This window comes from Pogoniulus pusillus, chromosome 31, assembly GCF_015220805.1.
Source record: "Pogoniulus pusillus isolate bPogPus1 chromosome 31, bPogPus1.pri, whole genome shotgun sequence".
Taxonomy (NCBI): domain Eukaryota; kingdom Metazoa; phylum Chordata; class Aves; order Piciformes; family Lybiidae; genus Pogoniulus; species Pogoniulus pusillus.
Genome location: NC_087294.1, coordinates 14,310,856 through 14,333,352, shown reverse-complemented (window position 1 = coordinate 14,333,352; position 22,497 = coordinate 14,310,856). Strand labels below are relative to the sequence as shown.

General features: G+C 52.1%; 1 protein-coding gene and 1 long non-coding RNA gene across 2 annotated transcripts; one reads left to right on the top strand and one right to left on the bottom strand.

Annotated features, from left to right (window-relative positions):
* Window positions 1–1,085: 1,085 nt before the first annotated feature.
* Window positions 1,086–21,453, top strand: SLC35A1 (solute carrier family 35 member A1). Its single transcript, XM_064169379.1, has 8 exons — window positions 1,086–1,116; window positions 5,898–6,075; window positions 10,414–10,573; window positions 12,638–12,790; window positions 14,277–14,343; window positions 17,637–17,813; window positions 18,698–18,832; window positions 20,928–21,453. Exons 1-8 carry the CDS (start codon window positions 1,101–1,103, stop codon window positions 21,056–21,058), a joined length of 1,017 nt encoding a protein of 338 aa, XP_064025449.1. The 5' UTR covers window positions 1,086–1,100; the 3' UTR covers window positions 21,059–21,453.
* Window positions 14,025–15,737, bottom strand: LOC135189248 (uncharacterized). The gene is made up of 3 exons (XR_010307991.1): window positions 15,125–15,737; window positions 14,486–14,611; window positions 14,025–14,399 (listed from the first exon to the last, which is right to left on the bottom strand). It is a non-coding gene; the product is annotated as an uncharacterized LOC135189248 (long non-coding RNA).
* Window positions 21,454–22,497: the final 1,044 nt, after the last annotated feature.

Here is a 22,497-nt window from a genome sequence, read left to right as displayed (position 1 = left end):
GGGGTGTGCAGCCTGCAGCAGAGGAGGCTCAGGGCAGAGCTCTTTGCTGTCTGCAGCTCCCTGAAGGGAGGCTGTAGCCAGGTGGGGTTGGGCTCTGCTGCCAGGCAACCAGCAACAGAACAAGAGGACACAGCCTCAATTTGTGCCAGGGCAGGTCTAGGCTGGATGTTAGGAGGAAGCTGTTGTCAGAGAGAGTGATTGGCATTGGAATAGGCTGCCCAGGGAGGTGGTGGAGTCACCGTGCCTGGAGGTGTTGAAGCCAAGCCTGGCTGGGGCACTTAGTGCCATGGTCTGGTTGGTTGGGCAGGGCTGGGTGCTAGGTTGGGCTGGCTGAGCTTGAGGTCTCTTCCAACCTGTTTGGTTCTATGATTCTCTGAGTAGGTCCTGGCTCCATCTTCCTGACACCTTACACATTTATAAGCGAGGTCACCCCTTAGTCGTCTCTCCAAGCTAACAAGCCCCAGCTCCCTGAGGCTCCCCTCGTAAAGGGATTCTCAGACCCGCGCTATGTGTGCATCAGGTACTGCACCGCCTGTGTTCACATCTTGCTCCGCGTATCCGAGATGCTGCTTCCTCGGATTGCCATTACGGCCAAACGGCCAGGAGATCACCCTGACACCCTCATGCTTTGCCTTTTGCATGCCCTCTCCTTTTCTGGTCGTCTTCGCCAACACTTTCTGTCTGTAACTTGGGGTTCGCCACTCACTTCCCTAAGGCAGTCCCAGGCGCGCTGGCACCGCCGGCTGCCCCAGAGCGGACACGGCGCCTGCCGGCTGCTGTGGGCTGGAGCTTCTCCGCAGCGGGGCTGGCAGCCTACCCGCCCGTAGCCCAGCCACCCCGGGCATGCACCCCGGGCACGCACCGCGCCCGTCCGCGTCGCCTCCAGCCTCGCCCCTGCCGGTGAACGCTGAGCCTGCCCAGCGCCGACCGCAGCGCCCCGGCCGCTGCCGCTGCCCGCCAGCCAGAGAGGCGCTCTAGGACACAGCGCCTCCGACTCGATGGTGAAACGCGGGCGGGAGAGGCGCTCTCGGCTGCCACGCCGCACTCTATGGTGCAATGGGCGGAGCGGCGGGGCAGGGCGGGCGGCTCCTGCAGGGACGATGTCGCCTCCCAAAGGTGAGGGCGGCGGCGCGGCCGGGGGGAGAGGGGCGCTGTGGCCTTCGGGGGGAACCCGGTTCCGCTGCGACCCGAAGCGCGACCCGGCGGCTCCCCGCTGCGGAACTCAGCGTGGGCTGCGCTGGGGCCGCGCTGGGGAGGCCCTTCTGCCCCCGCCGCTTTCCCGCTCTCCCCCCGCTCTTGTGCCGCCGGTGACCGGCCCGGCCCATGCCCGGCCGCGGCGGGGTTTGCGCGGGGAACCGCCGCCTCTCTGGCGCGTGGGGGGCGCTGCCGGCGGGGCGGTGAGCGCTCCCGGGCCGGGGCTCGGCGGGGCGCCGGTGCCGCCTCGGCCGCTGGGACTGGCCGCAGCTGTGCGCATCTCTCACCTGCTCCCCAGTGCGGGGCGCCTGCTCCGCGCACGGCGCTGCCGAGCCTGATAGGCGCCAGCACCCTCCGCTCCTCGGCACCCACCCCATGGGTGCCCCTGCAAACACCGGGGGTCCCCGGGCTCCTGTGCAGTCTGTGTACCGGTGCCGGAGCTCCGGCGGCCGCCAAGTGCGAGTTCTCGAGCAAGCCAGATGGGCTTGAACCTTGCGGAGGGGACACTTGTGCCGCCAGCGTCCCCGCGAGGGGCTTGCGCAGGGCTCCTGCAGCGCTTGGCAGCAGGCGTTGTGGAGATGAGAGCCACAGAGTTAGCCAGGTTGGAAGAGGCCTTTAGGATCATCGGGTCCAGCCTATCACCTAACCCTTCTTACTAACTCAACCATGGCACTAAGTGCCTCATCCAGCCTCCTCTTAAACACCTCCAGGAGTGGTGTCCCGTTCCAATGCCAATCACTCTTTCCGTGAAGAATTTCTCCCTAACCTCCAACCTAAACCTGTCCTGGCACAGATTGAGGTTCTTCTGTTGCTGGGTGCCTGGCAGCAGAGCGCAACCCCACCTGGCTACAGCCTCCCTGCAGGCAGCTGCAGGCAGCAATGAGCTCTGCCCTGAGCCTCCTCTGCTGCAGGCTGCACACCCCCAGCTCCCTCAGCCTCTCCTCACAGGGTTGTGCTTCGTTGCCCTTCTCTGGACACCTTCCAGCACCTCAACATGTCTCTTGAATTGAGGAGCCCAGAACTGGACACAGCACTCCAGGTGTGGCCTGAGCAGTGCTGAGCACAGGGCCAGAAGAACCTCCCTTGTCCTGCTGCCCACACTGCTCCTGATTCAGGCCAGGATGCCATTGGCTCTCTTGTCCCCCTGGGCACTGCTGCCTCATGTTCAACTACCAGCACCTCCAGGTCCCTCTCTGCCTGGCTGCTCTCCAGGGCAGAAGGGGAGAGCCCCAGGAGGAGAAGCCTAGGAAGGGGATTGTTCTGCAGCCTGTGTGAGACTGGGTCTGAGGTGTGTTTGGCAGGGTGCAGGTGGTGCTTCGTGTGCCAGGCTTCGCCTTGGGCTGCCGTTCGAAGGAGCCTTGGTAGAGCAGTTAGCTGAGCTGTGTAGGTGTGTGGGAGGCCTGTGGTTATATCCTGAGGCTTTTGGCCTCTCTGGTGCCTTTTGCTGAAAACTGTTTCATTTGAGTGAGATTGAGCTGGGGTTGTTTAGCTTGGAGAAGAGGAGGCTGAGGGCAGACCTCGTTGCTCTCTGCAACTACCTGCAGGGAGGCTGTAGCCAGGTGGGGTTGGGCTCTGCTGCCAGGCACCCAGCAAGAGAACAAGGGGGGACAGCCTCAAGCTGTGCCAGGGCAGGTTCAGGCTGTTAGAAGGAAGTTCCTGGCAGAGAGAGTGATTGGCATTGGAATGAGCTGCCCAGGGAGGTGGTGGAGTCGCCGTGCCTGGAGGTGTTGAAGCAAAGACTGGCTGGGGCACTTAGTGCCATTATGTGCTTGATTGGCTAGGGCTCGGTACTAGGTTGGAGACTATGAGCTCGCAGGTGTCTTCCATCCTGGTTGATTCTAGTGAGAGAAAATTCTGGGGAAGAAACAACAGCTGCTTTTAGGTCTTTATATATGCATATCTAAAATTAAGGAACATAGTTAAGGTTTGCTTGGCAGAACTGGGCTGCTCTTAGCAAAAGTTTTGTTTCCTAACTTGACAGGTACCTCTGCAGGGGCATGGTGTGTACCAAAACAGCTGCCTTTAGGTGTGCTGCAGCTCCTCTGCTGTAAGGACAGGCTGAGAGAGTTGGGGTAGTTCAGTCTGGAGAAGAGAAGGCTCCAAGGAGACTTTATTGTGGCCTTCCACTATCTGAGGGGGGCTGCAAGGAAGCTGGAGATGGACTTTTTAGGGTGTTAAGTAGTGGTAGGACTGGGGGGAATGGAGCAAAACCAACAGTGGGTAGCTTGAGGCTGGATGTTAGGAAGAAGTTCTTCAGCATGAGGGTGGTGAGAGACTGACACAGGTTGCCCAGGGAGGTGGTGGAAGCCTCATCCCTGGGTGTATTGAAGGCCAGGCTGGATGTGGCTCTGAGCAGTCTACTCTAGTGTGAGGTGTCCCTGCCCATGGCAGGGGGGCTGGAGCTGGCTGATCTTTGAGGTCCCTTCTGGCCCTTACGATTCAGTGGTTCTGTGTATGCCTTGCTAGCTAGAAAACCATAAAATTAGGTCTGGTAGACGAAACAGAGCACTGCAGACTGCCTGCTTACCAGGATGACCCCCAGAATGTGTTAGCATGTTTGATAGCGATGCTGTGTAAGCTGACTGAAATTTTGTCTGGCTGGAGATGAGGTTTGGCAGGGTGCAAACCCTGTGCTCTCCCTGCTACTAAAAATAAAGGTGCTTTGGCATATAAATTCAGGCTTATCATTAGAAGGTATGGGCAGAGCACCCCAATTATGTTTTCTTTCTGTCCCCAGTCTGCGCTGGTACTGGTGCAGACGTGAGCCAGGCTGGTACTGGTGCAGACGTGAGCCAGGCTCATGTTCAGGCTCTGCACCTAACTACAGATAGTTTTTTTTTACACAGTGCTAGAAGTCTTGAGTATAGTTAGTGGCTTCATTATGTCCTGCTGCATTTGGTTTAGCCAAGTTTGCAAGCTGTTGCAAAGTGGAACATTTGGAGTCATAGAAATCAGGCAGGGTTGGAAGGGACTACAAGGATCATCCAGTTCCAACCCATAACACCTCACACTAGATCAGGCTGTCCACAGCCTCATCCAGCCTGGCCTTAAACACCTCCAGGGATGAGGCTTCCACCACCTCCCTGGGCAACCCATTCCAGGCTCTCACCACTCTCATGCTGAACAACTTCTTAGTGATGTTTTAAAGATTAGGCAAAGATTAAATTTAGCTTTAGTTTAGTAGAGCATAGACTTAAAATCTCAGAGTCTAAAAGCATGTTGTTAACATAATTTGTCATCACTAAAATATCATTAGAAAATAGCTGTTGGGTTTTTTTAATTGGACTGAGTTTGGGGTGTGTGGTTTTTTTCCCCCCCTGTTTTTAATGACCCTGCCCTTGCCCCTTTCCCACAATCTAAACGATTTACAAATGACTGCAGCTTGTGAATCTCTTTTTAAGCCTCGTTAGTCTGAAAAATAATTGGCTCTGCCTTTTAAAAGTGGTTTCTGATGTGGGTAAGATTTTTATCTGTAAGGAAATAGCTAATTTAAATGATTGCAGCAGCAGGAGGCATTAGCTGTACCTTGCAGAAGTGTTACGCAATGGAAGATGTCGCTAGCTTGGAAGGAAAATGAACCAAAACATGGGTGGCACAAGAATCAGCAGCTCATGCCCATGTTAAATGGACAAAGTTGTTACAACTCTGCCTGGAGTTTATCTCCTACCTCATTTTCTGATCAGCAGAGGATGTTAGAGTCCATTATCTTTAGGATATTCAGAGCATGCTGGATGATGGCCAGAAAGATGCTGCTGAATGACCAACATCCACCCATCAGTTGCCACATGTCACAGAGAATTATTTACCAGCACAAGAATGGTTTTATAGACCCCAGACATTGGCTGATGTCTCATGCTGTAGGTGATGCTTCCATGCAGAGAAGTCCTGTTTGCAGTCATGCACTGTTCTGCTTGCTGCTGTGGATGGGTTGGAAAGGGCCTCAAAGATTATCTAGTTCCAACCCTCCTGCCATGGGCAGGGACACCTCACTAGAGCAGGTTGCTCACATCCAGCCTGGCCTTAAAAACCTCTAGGGATGAGACTTCCACCACTTCCTTGGGCAACCTGTGCCAGGCTCTCACCACCCTCATGCTGAAGAACTTCCTAACATCCAGTCTGAATCTACCCACTGCTGGTTTTGCTCCATTCCCCCCAGTCCTGTCACTGCCTGACACCCTGAAAAGTCCATCTCCAGCTTTCTTGCAGCCCCCCTCAGATAGTGAAAGGCCACAATAAGGTCTCCTTGGAGCCTTTCTTTCTCAGACTGAGCAGCCCCAAGTGACTCAGCCTGTCCTCAGAGGAGAGCAGCTCCAGCCCTCTAAGCATCCTCATGGCCCTTCTCTTGACACCTTCCAGCACCTCCAGATCTGGACACAGTACTCCAGGTGGATTCTCACCAGAGTGGAGCAGAGAGGGAGAATCCCCTCCCTCAGCCTGCTGCCTTCACTTCTCTGCTGCAGCCCAGGATACCATTGGCTTCCATAAGGCCAGTGGAAGAAGATGTCCTGTTTTCCAACAGCTGGCAGTCCTATACCAGCCTCTTTGAGGAGAGACTTCAGAATGGGAACATTTGCCAGGAAATGTTTAGCAGTGCTGCCACAGGAGTCTCAGATTGAGCCCTCCAGCTGGAGAAGACCCCTGTTTCAATTCTTACATTAGAAATGGAGGTCATGCTGACTCATTGTCTTCTGTTTACCTTTCAGAAAACGTCAGCTTGCTGTTCAAGCTGTACTGCCTGACAGTGATGACCCTGGTTGCTGCAACCTACACGGTCGCGCTGCGCTACACGAGGACGGTGCAGACAGAGCTCTACTTTTCAACCACAGCTGTGTGCATCACTGAGGTCATCAAGTTGTTCCTGAGCATGGGCATCTTGGCTAAGTAAGTATGGGAATGCTAACCAGTGTTTGGAAAACAAGTCCTTGCTTCAAAGCTGATGGAAGGCCTGAAACACAAACCCTGTGAGGAGAAGCTGAGGGAGCTGGGGGTGTGCAGCCTGCAGAAGAGGAGGCTCAGGGCACAGCTCATTGCTGTCTGCAGCTCCCTGCAGGGAGGCTGTAGCCAGGTGGGGTTGGGCACTGCTGCCAGGCACCCAGGGACAGAACAAGGGGACACAGCCTCAAGCTGTGCCAGGGCAGGTCTAGTCTGGCTGTTAGGAGGAAGTTGTTGGCAGAGAGAGTGATTGGCATTGGAATGGGCTGCCCAGGGAGGTGGTGGAGTGGCTGTGCCTGGAGGTGTTGAAGCCAAGCCTGGCTGGGGCACTTAGTGCCATGGTCTGGTTGGTTGGCCAGGGCTGGGTGCTAGGTTGGGCTGGTTGAGCTTGGAGGTCTCTTCCAACCTGCTTGATTCTATGATTCAGACCCCAGAATCTCAGCTGCTAAAGTGCAGGTACATTTGAGAACAAGACTGGAGAGTTCATGCTGTGGGAGAGTCGCTTTAGAGCTTGGGAGTCCTCAACTGAAACTGCTTTGTAAACAACACAGTATTCAGGTGTGTCCTTTCTGCATATCTTCTATTTATATATGGTTTGGAATAGATTCCAAATGTCAACATGGATCATCTGTGACATTTTGAGTCTTTAAAATACCGGTGTTGATGAGACCTGGACTGTAAACCATCATCTACTGAGTTGGATGAAACTGCAGTGCTCCTCCTTGTCAGTTTCCCCACGCAGTGTTTGAGACAGACCTTTGTTCTGTTGTTGTTCTGCTCTTTGTTCACCTGGGGAACCAGTGCTGAGAGAAAAGACTAAGAGTTTCTTTAATCTAGTTTTTAGCTAGTTTCTTTAATCTAGTTCTCCTTCTGGGCTCCTCAATTCAAGAGAGATGTTGCAGTACCGAACGTGTCCACAGGAGGGCGACAAAGCTGGTGAGGGGCCTGGAGCACAGCCCTGTGAGGAGAGGCTGAGGGAGCTGGGGGTGTGCAGCCTGCAGCAGAGGAGGCTCAGGGCAGAGCTCATTGCTGCCTGCAGCTGCCTGCAGGGAGGCTGTAGCCAGGTGGGGTTGGGCTCTGCTGCCAGGCACCCAGAACAAGGGGACACAGCCTCAAGTTGTGCCAGGGGCAGGTGTAGATCATGAAATCACAGAATGTCTCGTGTTGGAAGGAGCCTCAGAGATCACCTACTCCAGCCCCTCTGCCATGACCAGGGATGCCTCTCAACTGGAATTGCTTACTCAAGACCTCATCCAATCTGGAAGGGACATTTGCAGCTGCTCTTGAGCAGCCTGCTCCAGTGTCACCACTCTTTTACTGAAGAATTTCTTCCTCAGATCTAGTCTTAACCTACTCTCCTTCAGCTTAAAGCCATTCCCCTCAGTCCTGTAGCTAGGCACCCATATGAAAAGCCCTTTCAAGCTTTCCTGTAGGCTCCCTTCAGATACTGGAGGACAACTCTGAGGTGCCCTTCGAGTCTGGAGCGCTCCTGAATGCTCTGAATTCCGGCACAGTTTCCTTCAGCGTCTCCTTTAAAGCTCCCTCCACTTTTCATCTCCCACCCAGTTTGTCTCACCCAGGGCAAGGTGCCTCCAGCTTCATCACCACTTAGAAAAAGGAGTTGAACCAGTTTGTTGTGCTCAGTGGGACCCATCTGGGTGAGTGCCCTTTTTCCACACAGCCAGCAGCGGCTGCTGCAGTGCAGAGGGTACCAGAGTGTGACTCTCGCCTCGCTCCAGCTGCAGAATTGGGGTGGGTTTTTGGCACATTCTTGCACCATGCCTTCACTCTGTTTGCTTTTAAGGCTGTTCCAGGAAGGCACATTGGAGTGGCTGATTGCCAAAAGGTTTGTCTTTTTAGGAGACCATTTTATGGCACTTCAAGCTGTGTAATTGTTTACTCAACTGCACTCTCAACTTCCCATATTTATTTAAAGCCCAATTCACTATCAGGTAATTACCTTGGCTCCATTCTTAGACAGTACATAATTACTGAGCCCTGGAGGAGGAAGCAATGGGTTGTGCGAGGTCCTGCACCCTGAGCTCAGGCAATCCTGGTATCAACACAGCATGGGAGAGGAAGGGATTAAGATCAGCTCTGCAGAGAAGGACTTGGAGGTACTGGTGGTTGAAAAGAGTTGGACATGAGTCAGCAGTGTGTGCCTGCAGCCCAAAAGGCAGCTCTGCTCTGAGGGCAGGCTGAGAGAGTTGGGGCTCTGCAGCCTGGAGAGGAGAAGGCTTTGAGGAGACCTTGGAGTGGCCTTCCAGGATCTGAAGGGGGCTATAGGAGGGCTGGGGAGGGACTATTGACAAGGTCTTGTAATGACAGGAGGAGGAGGAATGGGTTTAAAGTGGCAGAGGGGAGACTGAAAGTGGCTGTTAGGAAGAAGTTGTTTGCAGTGAGGGTGGTGAGACACTGGCACAGGTTGCCCAGGGAGGTTGTGGAGCACAGAATCACCCAATGTGATCTTTGATCTCATTGGGTGATTCTGTGCTCCACAACCTCCCTGGAGGTGTTCAAGGCCATGTTGGATGAGGCCTTGAGTGACCTGTTCTAGTGGGAGTTGTCCCTGCCTCTGTCAAGGGGTTGGAACTGGCTGAGCCTTGAGGTCTCTTCCACCCTAAACCATTCTATGATTCTGTTTTGCATTATCAGCTGTATACAGAGGCTTGGTTTAAACTGTACTTTTTGGGGGGGGTGTAGATTTCAGTCTGTTTCCACATGATCTCTGTGCTGACTTCAGCTTACAGTTAGAGATTCATGACAAGTGCCTGCCTCAGCACACCCACCACAAAGATGAATGATCTGATGGCTCTTGTTAAAAACTGAAGTGGAAATGATGCTTCCTAGACATCTGTTGTTCCATGCTAGAAGTCAAAGCAGACAGAAACTGCTCTTCCTGCTCTGATTTGACTTGGGATGTGATCAGCTGATCTGCCAAGCATGGTCTGGAACACAAAGCAGATAGTTTCAGTATTATTTTATTGTTTGACAGCCCACCTAAGTGTTGACAAAGAGAACAATCTGCTAACTGTGTGGTGCTTCTGGACTTCTTGCTGCTCCAGAGTAGAACTGTATCTGTGCTACTTGCATTTTATTTGCAGCTGGATGTTTGAGGCTGAAGCTGACAGAGTTGGGGTTGTTCAGTTTGGAGAAGAGAAGGCTCCCAGGTGGAGGTGGAAGCTCCCAGGTTTGAGGTGGAAGCTGGGGAAGGTGGAGGCTGAGAGAGTTGGGGTTGTTCATTGTGGAGAGGGCTCCCAGGAGACCTTCTTGTGGCCTTCTAGTACCTGAAGGGGGCCTACAGTAGAGCTGGGGAGGGGCTTTTTAGGGTGTTGGGTAGTGATAGGACTGGGGGGAATGGATCCAATTGTAGAATCATAGAATCAAGCAGGTTGGAAGAGACCTCCAAGCTCATCCAGTCCAACCTATTCCCCAGCCCTATCCAGTCAACTAGGCCATGGCACTAAGTGCCTCATGCAGGCTTTTGGAAGGGGACAGGAGTGACTTTGAATGTTGGTATTTGTTAGTGGCCAAGGAAGAGAGTAGAAAGGGGGAGCATGAGACCTGGGGAGGATAGGGAAGGGAACTAGAGCAGCAGTGCCAAGTAAGCAAGAAGTATTAGATCAATGTGCAGAAGGTAGAGGGGAAGTAGTAATGCAGAGGGCAGCTTTAATAAGCTGCAAGGGGACAGCAGCAAGCAGCAACAAGTTCTTCCCCATTGCCTACTCTGGTGCTCACTGCAGTTACTTGAAGGAGATGTGTGAAGATGCCAGGTGACAGGCAGCTGCCACACACCTTGCTGGAGCTCTTCAGATGTGTGCTGGTCTAGTATCTCCTGTAGCACAGGAGAGCTGGCCAAAGGCTGGCAGGTGTTTCCAGTGTGCAAGGCTGTGATGTTTTTTGGCTGTGCTGTAAGGTTCAGTTTAAAGGGGGTCTGGCAAATGACAGGCATTTGATGTCATACAAAAAGGGAGAGGAGGGAGGGCCAGGACATGGCAGCTTTCTGTCCCACTGCCTGCATACTTAGCAACTTGTTCCACTGTTTGCAGTGTCCCTGGTTGTTGTTTATGTTGTTGCACAGTAATGTAATTCCAGAAGGTCTCCTTCAGCTCCAGGGATTCTGCTCGTTGCTGCCCTCACTCTTCTTTCCCAGTGAATTTCTCTTCAGTGAGCAGAAGTTACACCTGATTGTTGAGACGTTCCCAAAGGATTCAGTGGTTTGATTTCTGTTGTCAGATACCAGAGAGCTCCTCCCACCCCAAGTTATATTAATGTTTTATTTTGCAGAGAAACTGGAAGCCTGGCAAGGTTAATAACATCTTTGAGAGAAAATGTCTTTGGAAGTCCTATAGAATTGCTCAAACTAAGTGTTCCATCTTTGGTCTATGCTCTTCAAAACAATATGGCATTTGTGGCTCTTAGCAACTTGGATGCTGCAGTCTACCAGGTAATAACCACAGGTCAGCAGCTGACCTGCCCCTGTGTTTGTCTGTACTGTTTCAGGAGATGTGTGCTAGGTATCTACCTGCCTGGCACACAGTGCCCTCTTCAGCCTCAGTGTTCAAAGCCAGATGATGCTTTGTTTTAGTCAGAGCCACCAGTGTGTGCACTTGAAGCCCAGAGAGCCAACTGTATCCTGGGCTGCACCAAGAGAAGTGTGGCCAGCAGGGCAAAGGAGGTGATTCTGACCCTGTACACTGCTCTGGTGAGACCCCACCTGGAGTACTGTGTCCAGTCCTGGAGCCCCTGGGACAGGAAAGATCTGGAGGTGCTGGCAGGTGTCAGAGAAGGGCCACGAGGATGCTCAGAGGGCTGCAGCTGCTCTGCTGTGAGGACAGGCTGAGAGTTGGGGTTGTTCAGTCTGAAGAAGAGGAGGCTCCCAGGGGACCTTATTGTGACCTTACAGTAGCCTCAATTCAAGAGAGATGTTGAGGTGCTGGAAGGTGTCCAGAGAAGGGCAACAAGGCTGGGGAGGGGCCTGGAGCACAGCCCTGTGAGGAGAGGCTGAGGGAGCTGGGAGTGTGCAGCCTGCAGCAGAGGAGGCTCAGGGCAGAGCTCATTGCTGTCTGCAGCTCCCTGCAGGGAGGCTGTAGCCAGGTGGGGTTGGGCTCTTCTCCCAGGCAAGCAGCAGCAGAAGAAGGGGACACAGCCTCAAGCTGTGCCAGGGCAGGTTCAGGCTGGCTGTTAGGAGGAAGTTGTTGTCAGAGAGAGTGATTGGCATTGGAATGGGCTGCCCAGGGAGGTGGTGGAGTCGCCGTCCCTGGAGGTGTTGAAGCAAAGCCTGGCTTGGGGCACTTAGTGCCATGGTCTGGTTGTTTGGCCAGGGCTGGGTGCTAGGTTGGACTGGATGAGCTTGGAGGTCTCATTTTCTCCCTTTCCCCCTATTTTCTTCTTATCATCTCTATCCTTTTCTTCTCCAGCTCCCTCCTTTCAGCACCACTGTATCTTTTCTACCCTATCTGTCCCTTTTCCACCCCACACTGCAATTTTTTTTCCCCCCTTTTATTCCCCAAACCCAGAGCACCTGAGTGCTGTTGGAGTCTCCTCCCACCCCAGGTGTGACCACTTTGCCCTCCCTGCCCTCTCCCCTTTTTAATATAGGTTCTATTGCAGTCTCCTCCCACCCCAGGTGTGACCACTTTGCCCTCCCTGCCCTCTCCCCTTTATAATCAGCCCCAGGGAAGGCAGTAGCCTCAAGCTTGCCCATTTGGGCAGAGGGATCCTCCTCCCATCGTGACTGGTGAGTCCCTGTGGTGCACACTGGGTGTATGGTGGAGGTTCTCAAAGGCCGGGGGGCCTGGTTGGCCCCCCGGTTACACACCAGTAGGTCCAGTGCTTGCTCTAACATCACCCATGGGTGCTGGCTGCACTAGGGGAGGTCTAGGCTGGGTGTTAGGAGGAATTTGTTGGCAGAGAGAGTGATTTGCTTTGGATTGGGCTGCCCAGGGAGGTGGTGCAGTCATCATCTCTGTAAGTGTTAAAAAAGAGCCTGGCTGAGGCACTTAGTGCCATGGTCTGGTTGGTTGGCCAGGGCTGGGTGCTAGGTTGGGCTGGATGAGCTTGGAGGTCTCTTCCAACCTGGTTGATTCTATGAAAGGGGCTATAAGAAAGCTGGGGAGGGACTTTTTAGGGTATTAGGTTGTGATAGCACTGGGGGGAATGGAACAAAACTAGAAGTGGATATATTCAGATTGGATGTTAGGAAGAAGTTCTTCAGCATGGATGTTGTGAGACACTGGCATAGGTTGCCCGGGGAGGTGGTGGCAGCCTCATCCCTGGATGTTTTCAAGGCCAGGCTGATATGGCTCTGGGCTCTAGTGTGAGGTGTCCCTGCCCATGGCATTTGAAATGTACTTAGTTTTAATTGGCAATGCTGCAGCCCCTAAAGGATCTGTAGGGAATCAGTGGCTCTAAAATGTTTCCATTCTTTAGATGAATTCACTGTATTGCTGTCTTGTTTGGGGTGAGTTTATAAAGCCCTATCCTGCATGCTCTCTTCTCCCTTCCCTAGGTGACATACCAGCTGAAGATCCCTTGTACAGCCTTGTGTACAGTCCTGATGCTGAACCGCAGCCTTAGCAAGCTGCAGTGGTTCTCTGTCTTCATGCTGTGTGGTGGTGTCACCCTCGTTCAGTGGAAGCCAGCTCAGGCTACCAAAGTACAGGTAGGACTTCACATTTTGTCACTTCACAACAGAGAGCAAACTGCCTCATGCTTTGTGTTTCACTTCACAGCAGCTGGGATGGAGGTAAAGGTCTCTTAAACATTTCACAGCAGGATCAGGACAGACTGAAAGAGTTGGGGCTGTGCAGGCTGGAGCAGAGGAGGCTCCCAGGGGACCTTCTTGTGGCCTGCCAGGATCTGAAGGGGGCTACAAAAAAGCTGGGGAGGGACTTCTTAGGCTGTCAGGGAGTGGCAGGACTGGGGGGAATGGAGCAAAGCTGGAGGTGGGGAGAGTCAGCCTGGACATAAGGAGGAAGTTGTTGAGCAGGAGAGTGGTGAGAGGCTGGAATGGGTTGCCCAGGGAGGTGACTGAGGCCCCATGGCTGGAGGTGTTTGAGGCCAGGCTGGCTGAGGCTGTGTGCAGCCTGCTCTAGGGTAGGGTGTCCCTGGGCATGGCAGGGGGGTTGGAACTGGCTGCTCCTTGTGGTCCCTTCCAACGCTGAGTGTTTCTGTGATTAGGAGTGGGACTCCACTGCCCTGTGAGTGTGGCTATGTCATTTAAACACACCCTTCTGAGGCAGCAACCTAATCCTGCTGTGGGAGGCAATGAGTGAAGAAAGAAAGAGAAGAAGAATCCCCAACAGTACTTTATATCCCTCATTCTTCTGCTGAGAAACACAACCAGTCAAAACAGAGGCAGGATTTCCACTCCTCACACTGCTCAGCTCTCACTTCTCCGCTCTGCCTTCTCCCTGGAGGGTCTGGGTGGCTGCCTCTGCTTTATCTCTTTAATCCAACCTCACCCTATTTCCTCTTACCCTGTTGTCTTTTTGACATCTCACCTCACGTCTCTCCAGATCTATCAGGTGTGGGTTGATCTGGTTACTTCTGAAGGGAGGGAAAGAGAGGGCAGGTTTGGGTCAGGAGCCCTCCTGGCAATGTGACTGTTCTGGGAGGGCTGTTGTGTTTCTGTATTCACTTGTCTATAACTGTAAGTGTTTGTGTGCATCTGCCTGCATATTGTGCTAAGCTGCAAAGAGAACTTCATTCCTTAACTTCCAGATGGCTGATCTAGTCTGGGTGATTTTAAGTGTGTGTGGGGGGTGGTGAGTAACTCCCAAAGCAGCTCAGAAAGGCAGGTTGTGCAGCTGGGAGGCCTGGCCACAGCCACATAGCTGGTGCCTGTGAGCGTCTGGTGGTTTGGCTCAGGTCCACTTAAGAAGCAAGAAGCCAAGGAGCAATGGATACAAACTGGAACAGAGAAGATTTCAGATCAACAGGAGGAGAAACTTGTTTGGAGTGAGGGTGGCAGAGCCCTGGAGCAGGCTGCCCAGAGAGGCTGTGGAGTCTCCTCTGCAGACTTTCAAATCCTGCCTGGGTGCAGTCCTGTGCAGACTACCCTGGGTGCTGCTGCCTCGACAGGGGGTTGGACTGGCTGCTCTCTGGAGGCCCCTTCCAAGCTCTACCGTTCTGTGCTTGTGTTGCAGGTGGAGCAGAACCCGTGGCTGGGGTTTGGAGCCATTGCTGTGGCTGTGCTGTGTTCGGGATTTGCAGGTAGGGGGGGGTCGTTTCTGCACGCAGCTCACATCAGAAGGGCCACAGCACTCATCCTTAAAGCAGAGCATTTGACATTAGTTAACTGTCTGCACTGATTAGGAGATAGAAAAAGGACTTTATCTCCTCTGCCCATAATTACCTTCTCCTTGCAGTAATTCTGACAGATTCATGGCACCATTGCTTCAGTTGTCAGGCAAATGACTGGGAGCACAGGCTGTTGGTTTTGCTTGCAAGTGGAAGTGTCTTTCAAAGGCTCAGAATGATACTGTAGGGAACATGCATAATGCCTCAGTGCAATTAATGAATGTACATCCATTTGCTAAAGTTGGTTTTACAGTGACTGGCTCCCTTCTGTGCTCCCATGAAACACTTGGCACTTTTTAATGAGGGGAACTGAGCTCCTCCTTCTGTTCTTGCAGTAGCTCAGCCCCACAATGCACACTGCCCTAGTCCTGTGTGCTGGGGAGTTGGGCAGGGAGAAACTGAACTTCTGCAAGGGCAGCTCTAGAGTCTTGCACCCGGGAGAGAAAAACCTCAGGAATTAGTATAGGTTGGGGACTGACCTGTAGGAGAGCAGGGAAGGGGAAAAGGAGATGGGGGGGCCGCTGGGTGGAAGGTTGACCATGAGCCAGCAATGTGCTCTGGTGGCCAAGGCCAGTGGCTTCCTGGGGTGGATTAGAAGGGCTGTGATTAGTAGGTCAGAGAGCTTCTCCTGCCCCTCTACTCTGCCCTGCTGAGGACACTTCTGGAGTATTGTGTCCAGTTCTGGGCCACTCACTTCAAGAAGGGCCTCAGGGAACTGCACAGAGCCACAATGATGCTGAAGGCAGTGGAAGCTCTTCCTTAGGAGGAGAGCCTGAGGGAGCTGGGACTGTGCTGCTGGCAGAGGAGGATCCTGAGGGGGGACCTCATGGATGGTTACTAAAGATGTGCAGGTGAGTGGCAGGAGGCTGGAGCCAGGCTCTGCTGGGTGATGCCAGTGCCAGGTCAAGGGGCACTGGCTGGGAGTTGAGGCAGAGGAGGTTCCATGGAAACATTTCCCCTGTGAGGATGACAGAAGCCTGGAAGAGGCTGCCCAGGGGGGTTGTGGAGTCTTCTTTGGAGCTATTCCAGAGCTGCCTGGATGTGTTCCTGTGTGATCTGCTCTGGGTGCTGCTGTGGCAGGGGGGTTGGACTGGATGAGCTTTGGAGGTCCCTTCCAACCCCTCATATTCTGTGATTCTGTGATGCTGAGAAATAAGAAAATGCAAATTACTATTAGTTGGAAATCTGACCCACAAGGATTGATTTCCCTGGCTGCAAATAAGATTCTTCCCCCTCCCTCTGGAAGGAAACAAGCTGCTATCAGCCACCTCTAGTAACATCTGATCCTGCAAGAATAATGCTGTGCTGTGCATGCACACTTGGTACTCGTGGAGACCATTCTGTTGGGCAGGGGAGGAAAGCAGCAGGGTGCTGACCTTGTCTGATGTCATGCAGTGGAATGGGCACTTTGAAGCAGAAATAGTAAATAAGGCTGTGTAGAGTTCAATCAGCTTCACCTGGAGGGTTCTACACTTTGACTCAATTTGACTCAATTCAAGAGAGATGTTGAGGTGCTGGAAGGTGTCCAGAGAAGGGCAACAAAGCTGGTGAGGGGCCTGGAACACAAACCCTATGAGGAGAGGCTGAGGGAGCTGGGGGTGTGCAGCCTGCAGCAGAGGAGGCTCAGGGCAGAGCTCATTGCTGCCTGCAGCTGCCTGCAGGGAGGCTGTAGCCAAGTGGGGTTGGGCTCTGCTGCCAGGCAAGCAGCAACAGAAGAAGGGGACACATCCTCAAGCTGTGCCACGGGAGGTCTAGGCTGGATGTTAGGAGGAAGTTGTTGTCAGAGAGAGTGATTGGCATTGGAATGGGCTGCCCAGGGAGGTGGTGGAGTCTCTGTGCCTGGAGGTGTTGAAGCCAAGCCTGGCTGGGGCACTTAGTGCCATGGTCTGGTTGCTTGGCCAGGGCTGGGTGCTAGGTTGGGCTGAGCTTGATGCTGTCTTCCAACCTGGCTGATTCTATGACTCGTTTCAGTAGATGCTCCCAAGCCACAAGACAGAATCCAGCATTCACAGTGAGGCTTTCATAGGCCTCCTAAGGCTCTCCAGCTTCCTCTGGTAAGGTGGCCAGACAGCTGTGCTTCCCGAGGTCTGCAGTGCATGCCATTGAAAGGGCTGATGCAGGCAGCTCCTGCAGGATTTGGACACCCAAGGCTTTGTTCTCCTGCAAAAGGATTGCAGTCTGGGTGTCTCCCTGACAGCTGTGGCTTGGAGGCAGCTGTGAGGACAGAGTACCTCATCCTTGAGCTCCCAGTGCCCTTGGGGCGTTCCACGTCCGAGAACACAAATCCTATTCAAGCCTCTTTTGGCTTTGGCCTTCCCACGCCCAGATGAAGAAATCCCTTTGGCATTAACCCTTCAGTTTCTGCACTGCTCACGTTCAGTGTTTTTGTATTAGTGCAGCCAATTTAAGAGATGAATTTGGTTTTGTCCTTCAGAAAGGAAGTTTCTCTTCCACACCGATGTTCCCACAGGCCCAGCACTGCTGGGAAAAGCACTGGACAAACATCTAATGGCAGATCCTTTGCCACAAGAGTCATTTCTCCTCACCAGCACCCATTCTTTCCTCCCTCCTGCCTAGTGGGGTTGTTTTTATGCATTTTACATGCATGATGTTATGTTATGATGCATTTGCTGCATCTCTGCATTGCATCTCATGCACATCTGAAAGCATCGTTTCGTTTGGGGGTGCTCACTCTATTCTGAGTTTAGAAAGCTGACAGGTAGCTCACACCCCAGATTTCTGCTGCAATGACTGATTGTGTCTGCTTGTGCTCTCTAGATCTTCTCAGCAGGCAGAAATCTCAGGCTAGATTACTGCTCTCACTACAGGAAGGACATGGAGCTGATGGAGCAGGGCCAGAGGATGGACAGGAACATGCTCAGGGGCTTGGAGCAGCTCTGCTGCAGAGACAGGCTGAGGGAGCTGGGGGTGTGCAGCCTGCAGAAGAGGAGGCTCTGGGCAGAGCTAACAGCAGCCTGCCAGTGCCTGAAGGGGCTGCAAGAAGGCTGCAGAAAGACTGTTTGCAAAGGGCTGCAGGGACAGGACTGAGCAAGCCCAACTCCCTCAGTCCCTCCTCACAGCAGAGCAGCTCCAGCTCTGCTCATCCTCGTGGCCGTTCTCTGGACACCCTCCAGCACTCTGAAGCTCAGACCATGCACCTCTATGGATGAGACTCACCTCCCTGCAACCTTTCTTCTCTTTTCCAGGAGTTTGCTTTGAGAAGATCTTAAAGAGTTCAGATACTTCCTTGTGGGTGAGGAACATTCAGATGTACTTATCTGGGATTGTGGTGACCTTGTTTGGTGTGTACATGTCCGAGGGAGCCCAGGTGCTGGAGAAAGGCTTTTTCTATGGCTACACCTCCTACGTCTGGTTTGTCATCTGTAAGTAGCTTGGTTTGAGGGTCTTGTTAGACCATGTTGCTTTTTAAACTATACCTGATTGCACAGAGCTACAGATTCACTCTGGACATGCTGCTTTTCAATGTGTTTTCAGGCTTTGTGTTTTAATTTCAAAGTATCATCTCGGAGGTCTCTTCCAACCTGGTTGATTTTGTGATTCTGTGACTCATTTCCTTGGCAATTGCCCATTTGCTTGATTTAGGATTGTGCTGAAACAAGTCTTAAGTGAGCAGTGAGCAGATCACCTTTCAGTGAGTTGCAGATGCCACACAGAAGATGCTCAGAGGGCTGCAGCAGCTCTGCTATGAGGACAGGCTGAGAGAGCTGGGGCTCTGCAGCCTGGAAAAGCAAAGGCTTTGAGGAGACCTTGTGATAACCTTCCAGTATCCAAAGGGGGCCTACAGAAAGCTGGGGAGGGATCATTTACAAGGTCTTGTAATGACAGAATGAGGAGGAATGGGTTTAAACTTGCAGAGGGGAGATTGAAAGTGGCTGTTAGGAAGAAGTTGTTTGCAGTGAGGGTGGCGAGACACTGGCACAGGTTGCCCAGGGAGGCTGTGGAGCACAGAATCACCCAATGTGCACATTGGGTGATTCTGTGCTCCACAGCCTCCCTGGAGGCATTCAAGGCCATGTTGGATGAGGCCTTGAGCAACCTGTTCTAGTGGGAGGTGGCTGGAATTAGATGATCTTTGAGGTGCCTTCTAACTAAACTATTCTGTGACACCCATTTCACTGAGTGCTGCAGTAAGTCACCTATTTGGCCAGCGTAGCCTGAGCAGGGAGTGCCCCATGGAGTGAAGTGCCTCGTTTCAGGAGTAGCTTCCTGCACCTTTCCTAACAGAAACATCTTACCTGCTTTGCAGTTCTTGCCAGCGTGGGTGGTGTCTACACTTCGGTGGTTGTTAAGTACACAGATAACATCATGAAAGGCTTTTCTGCAGCAGCAGCCATTGTGCTCTCTACCGTGGCATCAGTTCTCCTCTTTGGCCTCCAGATAAGTAAGTGCCTTTTTGCCTTTGGTTTGACCATATGCACACATCTCCTTCCTGGCTAGCAGCTTTCTTCCAAAGGGATCCTTTCTGCCTCCCTTGGTTTCTAGTTTTTACTTCAGGCTCACAGATGTTAGGGGTTGGAAGGGACCTCTGGAGACCTTCCAGTCCAACTCCCCTGCCAGAGCAGGAGCAGAGAATCCAGCACAGGTTGCACAGGAACACATCCAGACAGGGCTGGAAAGGCTCCACAGAAGGAGACTCCACAGCCTCTCTGGGCAGCCTGTGCCAGGGCTCTGGGACCCTTACACTCAAGAAGTTCTTGCTCATGTTGAGCTGGAGCTTCCTGTGCTGCAGTTTCCATCCCTTGCCCCTTGTCCTATGGCAGGGCACAAGTGAGCAGAGGCTGTCCCTGTCCCTCCCTTCCTGCCCCCCAGCCCTCAGCTCTTGATAGACATTGCTCAGATCCCCTCTCAGCCTTCTCCTCTGCAGCCTAAGCAGCCCCAGGGCTCTCAGCCTCTCCTCCTCAGGTGCTGCTCCAGTCCCTGCAGCATTCTTACAGCCCTGCTTTGGACACTCTCTTGTCCCTCTTGAACTAGCTTTAGCCCACTTGCTTTAAGATGCTCTTTCTTCTCCTTACACAAACTTAAGCTTCATCTCCCTAAAACCACATCAGACAGCTACCTTTTCCACTCTTACACCATACCAGCTTGGATTATGGCAGTAAGCTAAAAAACACCCAAATCCAAGCAAGGAAGGACTGAGCAGGATCTCCTGCCTACAGTACAGGGGACAGATTTCATCAGGAAGAAAATCCCCCATGGTTGCAGGACAGCCCAAAGCAATCTGCCATTTCCTCTCAGAAATGTTCCCTGCAGCAGTCACGACCCCAGCTGCTGTTTGACTCACTCTCATGTGGCAGTACCCACAGCAAAGGGGGCAGTAGTGGGCATAATGTGTAAAGCTCTTGCAGAAATAGCTGAGGAATTCATTTGGCACTGGCAGTACTAAAACCAACATGAAATGATAAGTTATCAGCAACAGCCTCGGGCAAACAGCTGTATCATGCTGAGCTGCCTCACAGTGACTGATGGACAGACCTGTATACAGCTGTCTGAGGTTTTAGGGTGCCCTTAAAGAGCAAACTCTTAACACCTCTGAAAGGTTGAGATCATCAGGCCCCTTATGGAACACAACCCAGATGGCACAAGAGCTAATCAATGTCTATCAATAGCTGAGGGCTGGAGGTCAGGAAGGGACAGGGACAGCCTCTGCTCACTTGTGTCCTGCCATACAACAAGGGGCAAGGGATGGAAACTGCAGCACAGGAAGTTCCACCTCAGCATGACAAGAACTTCTTGACTGCAAGGGCGACAGAGCCCTGGCACAGGCTGCCCAGAGAGGCTGTGAAGTCTCCTTCTCTGGAGCCTTTCCAGCCCTGTCTGGAGGTGTTCCTGTGTGACCTGTGCTGGATTCTCTGGTCCTGCTCTGGCAGGGGGACAGACAGGAAGATCTCCAGAGGTCCCTTCCAACCCCTAACATCCTCTGAGCCTATCATGTGATAGAAAACAAAACTAGCTTTAAAAACTCACTTGAGGCAAAATGTTTACTTGATAGCTGACACAAATCAAAGCTGGACTGGAGCTCTTCCTGTAACAGCCTCAGCAGGAGGCTATTCCTTAGCCCTGTCCAGAGGGGCAAAGGCAAAGAAGATTCGTTGTCACAGGCAGCTGGGACTGCAGGCAATTCATGCTTGCTTCTCTGGCCGTCACTGCATTCCTGCTGATAGGAGGCTGATGTGGTGTGGGCATTGCTAAAGCTCGAGTTGTGGTGACAGAGGATAAGTCTGGACTCTGAACTTACTAACAGATTGTTGTTTTGAGTAACTTTTCATTCAGAGAGCATCACAATTTATACTCCTTAGAATCCTAAAGATTTACCTTTACTTCATTGATTTTTGTCTCCTTTCAGCTGTTACCTTTATATAGCTTAGAATTGTAAAGACTTCTTATTTAAACAGTTTTGTCTCCTTTCAGCTGCTACCTTTACATAGCTTAGAATTCTAAAGACTTCTTCTTACTTAAATAATTTTGTCTCCTTTCAGCTGTTACCTTCTCCTTGGGTGCTTTCTTGGTATGTATTTCTATTTACCTCTATGGATTGCCACGACAAGACACTACAAAAATCCAGCCAGCAGAGACAAAAACATCCAAAGAGAGACTTGCTACTGTGTGACAGTGTCCCTAAAAATGGACAGATGAGAGAAAAAATGGACTTAAAAGACAAAACAAAAAGCATCTTCTTTTAAAATAGCCTTAAGCTAGTCATGGAATGTGAGCTAGACTAAAAGCAGAAGTTAGTTCTGTTTTACAAGGGCAGTTGCCACGGCTGATGTGAAGCTGTTACTGCCCAGGAGCTGGATGGGTGTTTTACTGCAGGTGTTCTTCATTCTCAGGGGACAGTGAAGAGTCCCATAAAGCAGGATGAAGGAGCTGAACACTCAGCTGTATATGATGTACATAGCAGGGGAGGGGGAGGGCTGGGAATTTGTTCTTTGTGTATTTGATAAACTGTCTTGCCCTCTGAGGGCAAAAATGCTCAAAGGCTTCATAAAAATCTGTTAACAAAGAGCAATTGTTGCCAGCATTTCTTCTAAACCATTGCAAATTCAGATGGATTAATGACAGGAGAAGTTTCCTTCTAGGTGCTACATAGGAGAGGACACAACCCCACCAGGAATGACCATGCTTGAAGCATCACTTACCTAGAAGTGATCAGAAGTAGCACTTGTATGCTTTCAAAAGTCAGAAGGAAAGAGTGGTGTTGCTCTTCAGCTGTAGATTTCCTTTCCTTTTTCAAGTGCTTTTAATACCTGCTGTAGCTGTGAGAGGGATCTGCTCCCTCTTTTGTCAACCCCCAGCTGCAGGGGGAAGGTTCATATGTCCTTGTATCTCTGGCCTAAGTAGGAATGAGTCAGTGTCAGGCTAGAACATTTTCAACTCTCTTCAACCCTCTTTGTGCACAGAGAGTGGTGCTTGAAAAGAGCCCCTGTAGGTGCATGTTAGGCTGTGATTTAATTTGTGACTGGCAATAATTTCAACCCTCTCCTTCGTTTTCTGAGGCCTACCAGAAGCTGCAACTTCTGAGCCTGGTGCATTTGGGCAACTCGTTTACATTCAAAGTGGAGTGAAAACTGTGCCCAAGTTCATACCCTGGTTAGGTTCCTTCAGAACTGAGTGAACCGGCTGGGGTCTGTGTGTGAGTGGGGCACGCTGATCACAGCATGTGTAACAACTCTGCTTACCTTCTGTTCCAGAGGGACAGGCTGCTCCTCCCTGCCTTTCACCAGCCCTTCTGTGCGTCTAGACAGAGCAGCAGGCCACCAAAGTGCCATCCTGGTGAGCCAGGGCCCTGCTGCAGTTCCTGATCCGTTGGCTGGGCCACAAGCCCCTTCTCCCCAGCTGTCACGTCAGCAGAGGAGTGGGTGAGCAACAGGATGTGACAGGGCTGGCAGCTGTTTGCCTTGGCTAACATTACCAGCACAACTGCAGTGTAGCACAGGGAAGAATTCTTTGTTACCTGTAGCTGCTGTCCCTAAGTACACAGCAGCAACTGCAGGAGAGAACTTGATTGCTTAGGGCAGCACAGTTAATGCCACTTCCTCTGCCATGAGG